This window comes from Protopterus annectens, chromosome 7.part1, assembly GCF_019279795.1.
Source record: "Protopterus annectens isolate FY-2018-M chromosome 7.part1, PAN1.0, whole genome shotgun sequence".
NCBI lineage: Eukaryota > Metazoa > Chordata > Ceratodontiformes > Protopteridae > Protopterus > Protopterus annectens.
The window spans coordinates 91,314,575-91,324,446 of record NC_056740.1 but is presented as its reverse complement, the minus strand read 5'-3'; the positions used below and the strand labels follow the sequence as shown (position 1 = coordinate 91,324,446).

Genomic DNA, 9,872 nt, shown 5'->3' with positions numbered 1-9,872 from the left:
TGTTGTGCATGAGTATCGCTGTCTGTAAAATGTGTTTTGATGTCTTGTTTAGTGATACTGTTAGGGAAAGGGGTTTTAGTAGCATGCTGCTTTAGGGTTGTGGTAATTTTTTGCTTAAGCTCCACTACTGACCTGTCAGTCCTGAGAATCTTGGACAATATCCTGGTATGATCTGTCACTCTGTAAGCATTTATCTTCAAGGAATGAATTGTATGGCCACAGAGACAAAGTAGCTTATAACTGAGCCTTTCTACAAAAAAATTAGTCTTTGTTTACATGCTAATTTAATGCCATATACTGTAACTTATTTTTCCAACTATGTTTTCATAATAAATAAAATATTAAGAAATTTTAGAAACTGGAGGGCCTGCCAGAGGAGAAAAGTTTGAGCACCAGATGCCAGATCACCGTACTTGAGGAGAAGGGTGGCAATGCTAAGCCACTGATTATGCATCTCATGGGTGGTGACCAAGGGAATAGTAAGTGCAATTCCAAAACCACCAGGAGATGTGAGTAATTATCCAAGCAGCACACACTAGGAATCCTGATATAGGTGTGCTGTCTACATTCAACTGTCATGTCCCAGGGAGAAAGGGCTATGTCGGGCTTTGTTAGTCTTCTTCCATTCTCAGTGTGTCTGATCACTGTCTCAGTAGCCATCAAGCTTAATTTCTTGAAGAGTGATGCTTACCTGCTGACAAGTCAACCATCATATTACCCAGGATGCCCAGGACTAGATACGTGGAAGTCTTTACCATCATATTCTATGCACATGTGAATAGCTGCATAGATGCAGCTGTCTCCCTCTGAAGCAAATGCCCCTGTGGTGGAATCCAAATATAAACAGGCTCTACAGTAAAAGAACAAACTTATTGCAGCAATAAATATAACTATCAAAATGTCAAACATGATCTTGTTGTACTTAACATGGAACACCAGTCCCTGATCACATTAACCAAAGTTCAGATACAAGCCACCCAGCAAAAAAACGAACATAAAGCCTTCTCTGTTAGAAACCTCAAACAATGCTCATCACTTCACAGAGCTAAAAGATAATTATATCACATGCTGAGTCTCTGAGGACATAGCCAGTCTACTAACAGATACATTTAGTTCTAAATTCACCACCTCCCTACCCTACATTTCTAGATCAGATGCCTGCATCTCCACCCGATTCTCTCAAAAACAGAGCAATTTTCAAGGTCAAGAACACTGTTTCTATGAAGCTGGATAACCTAATAGGCTGCCTTCTCACCATCTTGAAACAGGATGTGTCAAACCCCCTGCACAGGTCTTCAGTATTGGTCTTCAGACAAGCTTGAAGCTGGATGAATAGAAGACCGTAATAGCTATCCCCTGCAGAAAGGTAATTATAGACCAATAAGACTGACCATCCTCATCTGTAAGGATATAGTGTGGATCATTACGTTGATAAAAAGACCTAGGAAACTGCCAACTAACTGACTCATGCCAATTCAGTTTTTTTCAGTGGCAGATCCTGGTTGCTTAATCTAGCCAACTTCTTTTAGAAGGTTACTGAAGCAATGGATGTGGAAAAAAACAGTACATACCACATATCTAGACCATGTAAAAGTGTTCAATGCCATCCCACACTCTGGTATTATTGATAAACTGTCCCAGCTAAATGTTAATCTCTGTGTAACTCACTGGATACTAAATTGGCTCAAAAACAGAACTCAGGAAATTATGTTGGGAGGCTGTACAACCTCCAGAAGACCTGTCACTAGTGGTGTACCAAAGGATTCAGTCTTTGGGCCACTACTCTTTGGTTGTTGCTTCTCAATGGTCAAAACAAATGTAAATGGTTTGCAGGTGACTGTAAACTTCGTCCATCCTAAACTCTTCAGAAGACATCAAGGTCCTTCAAGAGGGCCATTCCCAAACAAAGAGCTAGTGTCATAATCATGGACTAAAACTAAATGCCAAAAAATGTATAATAGTTTCCTTTGGCAAGCACGTTGCTGATTCTGTAGTAAGGGACTAGGAACTTATGTGGACAGCAAGCTGTCCTTTTTCATTGTTCATTACTAATGGCATGGTGCTCAAGTCCAAGATTGGGATCATTCCAATCTGTTTAGCACTTAAGCCCTTCTTTGATATGCACATGTGCAACACTTAACAAAACTTAAAAGACAACAATGCTTTCTCATCAGAAGAATCAAGGACCTAAATCATAAACTACACAGACCATCTCAAAGCCTCTTCTCATTGTGATACAGATTACTAAGGGACAATCTCTACCTCACATACAGAGCCTCAGTAGACCCTGTCCTCTCTGATGTACTCACATTCACAAGTCCAATGGTGGAATAAACACCCAGCCAAGAGATCTTAATCACTTCTGCAACATAAATAGAGCATGTTGGAGGGCTGTATGTGTATCAGAGAATACCACTTTGGAATCGTCTTCCTCTTCCCCCATCAAACAAAGTGTTTCCCTTACTCTATTCAGATGTAATCTGGGTGAATGGATGAGAAACTACAAATGTATTCTTGGTGTAGCACCTATATCCTTTATGAGTAGGGGAAACATATATAAATGTTCTACTCGGCTCTGTGTTATTTATACTTAAATGACAAGGGGTAAAAACTTCATGTGAATGCAGGGCTAGACTTCTAAAGATATTCATGGATCAATAGCCTAGCTAGTACTTATGAACCTAAGAAGAAACTAAATGGTGACAGGTAAGGCCCGAAGGCCAGTGGTGGAGCCTTAAAAATGTGTGTATTAAATCCCATTTGCTATGCCTGAGTAGGTAGTGAACTAAGGAAAAGATTTCCCTAACAGGTTTCAGTGTAGATTATTGGTGTATTAGTTAAGTGGTGCAGCTCTACACATTTGTTTCTGAATGCAAAAAAGAACATTCTTCCCTAATATTATCTCCTAAAAACATGATCTGCCTTTTCCTGCTCAGAATAGTATTTGCAGAGAAAATCTACCATGTTGTCTTTCTAGTGGTTTTAACTTTTATCTCCTGGAGCAGGCTGATGAATAAAGCTCAGAATCTTCAGGTAGCTTCATATCTTCATTTTGAAACTATTTTGAATACAGCAAAGAAACAAGAAGCATATAAAATACTTGGCAGACGATACATGTATTTTTTTAAGAATTTGGCTTTGAAGATTACACGTCCAAAGTCAAATCACAGTGCTGAATAAGAAAACTGTTTACAGCAAATTTTAATCAAACCAAAGCCACTACAGTGCTGTTCTGCTAATAACTATCTGAAATATGAGCTGATGCAGTTTTTTTAACATCGGATTTCTTTTTCAACTCTGGCAATGCACACATTGCTGTTAAGAAGACATCCATCACAAGTTTACGTGAAAAAAAGACAATTCTTAATAAACATTGTAATGCAGCACTGATCTCCTTGAAGAAATGTTAATGTATAATTTTTATTGAGAAACGAAATCTGTGTACATGTCTGTAAATTGATCTATCATCTCCAGCATATCAGAGATAAAAAGGGTCATCAAAGTTCTGATTCTGTCCTTTATCCTTAATCCTCACAGACTTGTCTTTCTGTTTTAGGCAGTAAATTCCTTATAAATTAAAGTACTTCATAGGAGTTGTGGATTTTGCAGGTTCATCATGTCCAGACATCACTTGTGCAACAGTATTACTGCTCAAAATTGTAGAAGTCATCAAATTATGGTTATGGAAACTGGACAAGTTATAAGTAAAGTCTGGTTAAGATAGGGGCTCCTAGTACTTTCCACCTTAACTCCCAAATAAATGTGCAAACACCAAAGTCACTGTATCTTTAGGCAAATTGTATAATTGTTTCAGAAGTTTAAGGGTACTGGCTTTTCCCTGACAATTTGTACAGTATAGCTCTTTGAAAATTACATTTTCAATTAATGCACATTCTGAGAACTGCTGCAGAAGCATTTACAGGCAAGCCCCATTAATAAAATCGACTAGCTTTTGCCAGTGTCAGATAAGCTACATATATAGTAGTTTTAATAGATACTATGGCAAGTGTATATAGTAGTTTTAGTAGGTACTGTGGCAAGTGTGTTCATCATGTAGTATTATGGACAAATCATTTTTCAGTAAACTTGGGGGATGCAGCATTTATTTAATTTTTAATAAACAAAAATGAAGATCATATATTTATTGTACACATGTATTATTAGAATGTTGGCTTCTCCACTGCAGTTGCTGTTAAGTAAAAGTATTGCTGATATATCCTTAATTCCCAACCAGAAATGTCAGTCTTGTATTTTGTAGTATTTCACATATTCCATTTTTGAATGAAATTGCTGTTTGCTTTCCTATATCTGATTTGAAAGAGACATGCAATGATGGACCCTTTTTCTTTGTAAATGTACAGGGTATAAAGCGAGACCTTATCCTTACTCCAAAATGCATGTATCTGATTGGTCGTGAAAAGGTAAAGCAAGGACCAGAGAAAGGGCTGGTGAAGGAAATTTTAAAAAGAAGGATTGAAATTGAGAAGGTCTTATCTGTTTCATTAAGGTAAGTGAAACGTCAGAGTGATTATGTTTCAGTAATTCATGGGCAGCTAGAAATTAGCTTTGCTTTTACAAAAATACTTAGATATACCAGTTGCATTCAGCTTTCCAAACTGGAATTGAATTTCACTCTTCTGCACGGTTGACGTTTACTTACAAAGAGACATAATTAAAAAAAAGTACGGTCTTTTGATAATTTAAAGGAGCATTAGTATTTAAATTCCTTCTATTTTGCACATATAGCCCATAAGGTAAGTCATATAATAGAATGAAGTACCAAATATGGGTCATAGAAGTATACATTTGTGTACAAGCTTATATGTAGACATGCGCATTCAAAAATTCAGTATTTTCTATTGTATCAGTTCTTAGTATTGCAATAATACCTAACATTAGGTATCACATTTGAAAGTTTTTCTGCTTCACAGTGTCCTTCCTCCTCACAGGCTAAACTCTTAGACAACTTCTTCTTAGATGCTGTCTAGAATCACTGATGTTCACTGCTGATGAGATGCATCAAGTGACTTCTGTCATACGGTCCCCCATGATGATAAATTAAATAAAGTTGTTTGTTTGTCTGCATATGTTCTGAATATTTACTCAAGCCATCGTTACTTTAAGACTGTTGTATTGCACTGACCTTTTAAAAGTTTTGTGTGCATATTGTCATGTAGTGCATTTAGATACTGTGCTCAGTGTGCTTCAAATGACTAAAGTGTTAACATCTTTTCTTTTGAACTGCCATTTCCTATAGAATAAAACTTTAATGCTAGTGAATCCTGGCATTTCTGATACTGCTGCTATCACTAGGTGACCAGCGGTGCATTTAATAATATGATGTCATAAACAGGATCTTTTTGATGAAGAAAAAAATTATATACACTATCTGCTACAAACCTACGCTGTACCATCTGAAGTGAATCTATCAAGTTTAGCTATTTGTTTTACTGATAATAAGTTGTTTACCTGGCAAAGCAATCACTTTACTTAAAAAAAGAAAAAATAAATTGCAATTTAAGGAAGCACCAAATTTAACCCGGCAGAGCTGTTCATCTCCAGGCAGGCCGGCAAACTTTTAACAAGTCAAAGGTTTGCACAATTTAAAGTGGTGACCAAGTTGGCTAAAGTGTCAAATGAAATCTAGATAAATGCCTTGTTGTATTTGATGGGAAAGGAGGTAGAGACGATATGCAGATATCTTTCCATGGATCACTGCTGCAGTATTACAACAGATGGGATATTCTGCCAACAAAAATCGTACTTCTGGTCACCATACCAAGGCCTGGAAACCTTCTTCTTGTGATGTATGTCCAATGTATGACCTCATCCCGAAGGAGGCAAGAGGTACATAGAGGATGTATGGCTGCAAATTACCTCAGAACTTTCTTGCCTCCAGCCAGAGTGTTGAACTATTGATTCAACTCCAGTCCTGATTAGTGCCTCTTCCTCAGCCTTTACGCAAATGAGTATCCCTGTTGGTGACCCTTCCTATTTTATTGTACGACCCTTCCTATTTTATAGTACTTCTGCTTAAAAGTTTTGTACATGTCAATGAAGAGTGCAAAATGTGACTATTTTAGGCAAATTCCTCACAGAGACCATCACTCAGTGTCTTTTTTTGTTTAAGTACTGAAAACAACTATGGGGACTGCTCTGTTTGTCACTGGTTTGTATCTAAGACTCTATGTAACCATCTATCTTCATTGAAAATTTACCTTGAGAATCAGAAGTGTACAGAGCTTGCCCAAGATAAAACAGCCTCAAAGTCCTTATCTTCTGATGTCCTTCAGATGCTGAAGAGGAGGACTAAAAAAACAAAGCTTGAGACTTCTGCTTTCCAGTCAGACCCAGACATTTCTGCCATGTCTACTGATGAGATCTCAGACCATCCAGTTTCTGCATCTGCTCCCTCCATTGTGACTTTGTCAGAGGCCAATGTAGGGCAGCTTCCATCACATCTGACCAGTCCGTTTCTGGCAAGAAGAGTGAATCTAGGCTTATTTCGGGGGGACCCGATGGCATACATCAGATCTTAGTTAGGGAAGAAGTTCACAGTTCCCTGATTAAGGTGCATCAGGGCTCTGTGCCACCTTGTTTTGTACAGGCAGACATCACAGTTAAGAAGCAGAAGAAAAAACAAACTGTTTTCCCTTAGACATCCAATTTCCCTTAGACATCCAAGGACTCTTAGAAGAAATGGCAGGATTTTAAATAGGAACTGTTCATAGGTTCATAGGTAAGTACTAGGCTAACAGCCTGGAGCCCAGTGTAAGTCTAGCCCAATAGTGTTCCCAGTCATCTGGCTTAAAAGACGTTAGTTCCCTGTGCTCCTATCTAGCAATGCGATTGAAGTGATCCCCGGGGTGAATTTCCTATTTCCCATCCACTCATCAAGATTTCTCTTGAAGAGGGCCAGTGAGGTGCTCTGCTTGACGTGAATAGGGAGTTTATTCCAGAGTATTGGAAGTCTCTGGGTTAGGAACCTATCCCTCCAGCAGGTTCTGTTTAATGTGGTGATAAGACTGAGGTCTTTGGAACAAGTAGCACGGAGGGATTGGGATTTTTTTAGATGAAGCATGTCTAGCAAAACTGGGTCAGACATGGCTCTGTATGTCAAGCAGAGATCTCTTCTAAGTAGGCGATATGAGACGGAGTAAAGTTTAAGTTTTTTAAGTCTATCTGCATTAGGGTTACCACTTGTCCCACTTTGCAAGGGACAGTCCCTCTTTGGGCACTTGTGTCCTGACAAAAAATATTAAAAATGGCAAATGTCCTGAGATTGTAGGACATAATTATGTCCCATATTTTATGTAATAGTTACATAAAATAGTTATTGCTGTATCTAAAATACCTAAATGTTACAAGAAACAGAATAAGCAACTAAGCTACAGGAATAAGATTTTATTTAGGCAAAAAACTTAAGTTCTATCCTTTGTACTGACTGTGGGTATGTGTCAGCCTGTAAAATCTGATGTGTGTCCTGAAATTGTCCCACTTTGGCCATTTGAAAAGGTGGCAACCCTAATCTGCATAAGGCACATGTTTGAGTCCTAAGATCCTCTAAGTGAGGAATTCTGTGGCCTCTCCAGTTGTTGGAGGTGTCTATGCCAAATGGGGCATTGTACTCTATAATGGGTCTGATCAGGGATGAGTAGAGATAGATAACGACTTCTTTTTTCATGGATGAGAAACCTTTTGTGATGAGATATGCCACGTAGAAGGACTTCCTAACTACAGTGGTGACGTGGTTGTCAAAGGATAGATTGCTATCTACCTGTGTCTCTAGATCCCTTATAACACCTTCAGAGTTAAGTGGGTTCCCTTTGATATGGTAGTTTGTGGGCACCGTATTTTTTGGTGCTGAGCTTAAGGCCATGGTTTTTGGCACCAATAGTTTCCATTAGGCCTTTTTGTAGGATGTCCACATCAGCTTGACAATCAATAATAGCTCCCAATTTGCAGTCATCCGTGAATTTGGTTAACCAGAGTCTCTTGGTGTTGGCTTGAACTTCAGTGAAGTAGATACCAAACAGGAGAGGACTCAGAACCTTGAAGCCTCCTTCATTTTTACTGGTGCTGCTGCTACTACTACCCCTTTTTCTCTCAAAAGACAGGAGATTCTGAAGAGGAGGAGGATTCTGAATCTGATGGAGATGATTCCTTGGCATTTTCTTCCTAATTCTCCTATGAAGGAACTCTCCTTTGGAGACACTGTCTTTGAAATGATGTAATATTTTCAGTGTAAGCGGTTCAAAGTTATCTGACATCCAGAAAAGGTTCTACACTCTTTTGGAAATTTAAGTGCCTAAATCCTCTGTTATCAGTCCTGTTTTGATGGCTTTATTGGATCCTTTTGCCACTACTTCTATTAATTCCGTCTCTCAGACACATGACCCAAAGAAACCAGATAAATTTTACAAAGTGCTAGAATCTGGAAAGTTACAAGAATCCTACCTTTCCTTCCTCTAATGCTTTGCTCACTGATAATGACAACAAAACTATGTATACTTCTGCCACACTTTCTTTTAGGGCTATCAATTACCAATCTCATATGATCAGACACCTTTTGTTTATTCTGGGTAAATTAGGCAATATCCTCTCAACTTTAGAGGCTCAAACACTACATCTTCTATATTATCTCTTCTTTCATTTGCTTCTCAGGTTGCTAGGCAGTCTGTTAAGTGCAACTATGATGCTACTGATGCTTCTAGAGCAGCTTCTGCTGGGTCTGTTCTTTACAGATTCTCATCACTTAGACTGCAGCCTTTACTTCTGGATGTCAAAGCTAAGCTTCTGGACTGCCCTCTGAAATAGGCAACATCTTTTTAGTTCTGTGGCTGCAGAACTTTTTAAGGTCTTTCATGAGAAAGGTAAGGTCATGCAAAATTTTAAGCAAGTCTTCCTTTCTCCTGTACCTAACTTCCAGATAAACTACCCTGCCAAGGTTGGTCCCTTTATTCATAAAGAATAGAACCTTTCTCAAAAAGGTGAAAAAAATCCAATAAAAGGAGATTTCAGGGCATTCCTCTACTTCCCAGGGTCCTGCACAAATCATGTGGGGCACACTGAAATGTTGCTAGTGACTCCCTTTTATCCCAGACAGCACTGGTTCCCCCTTCTGTTTCACCTGACCAGGAGCAGTCATCACAAGCTACTTCACAGGATGGATCTCCTCACACAAGACAAATAATCTCTCATTCACCCTCACTTGTCCACACTTAACTGGCACTTTGAGTGATAAGAGTTTTGATTCCTTTCAAGCACCAGTTTTCAGACAACTTGCTTCAGGTTTTGTAAGAGGCCACAAAACCCACTACTAGAAAGCCCTATGTGCCTAAATGGAAGAAAATTTCTATTTGGTATCTCAAGCATGACTTGGACCCATTTTCTGTGAGATCCCTGTGGTCCTTTTTTATTTGTGTGAGTTGCTCTGTGCTGGTTTGGCATATTCCTCTGTTAAAGTTCGTTTGTCAGCCATGTCTGCCTATCTGCCTCTGGGTCCACCTCTAGCTTCTGGGTTTCTGAAAAACGTCCTTCATATAAGGCCTCCAAGAAAGCCTATTCCTCCTAATTGGGACCTTAATTTTGTTCTTGAAAAATTGAATCAGTCCTCTTTTGAGCTTGTCTTTTCTCCTTCCCTGCAGCATTTTACTTGTAAGACTGTATTGTTGGTGGTTCTTACGTTTTCCAAGAGGGTCTTTGAACTTCAAGCTATCATGACAGTTCATCCTGTTTTGTTTTTTCACAAGGACAGAGGGTCTCTTTGTACTAATCCTTCTTTTGTGCCCAGTGTGGTTAATGATTTGTCCTTGTATTAGTCCATTCAGCTTACCTCTTTTTTCCCTCTCCACAGACGTCTAGTGAAGGGG

At 38.8% G+C, this 9,872-nt stretch overlaps 1 protein-coding gene across 2 annotated transcripts in view; it reads left to right on the top strand.

The window, feature by feature from the left end:
- Positions 1-9,872, top strand: part of MYO1E (myosin IE) — a 1,655,775-nt gene that overhangs the window by 1,475,816 nt on the left and 170,087 nt on the right. For both annotated transcript variants that reach the window (XM_044078573.1, XM_044078572.1), the window contains exon 22: positions 4,362-4,507. In XM_044078573.1, the coding sequence (XP_043934508.1) occupies positions 4,362-4,507 (146 nt within the window). The remainder of the gene's footprint in view (positions 1-4,361; positions 4,508-9,872) is intronic.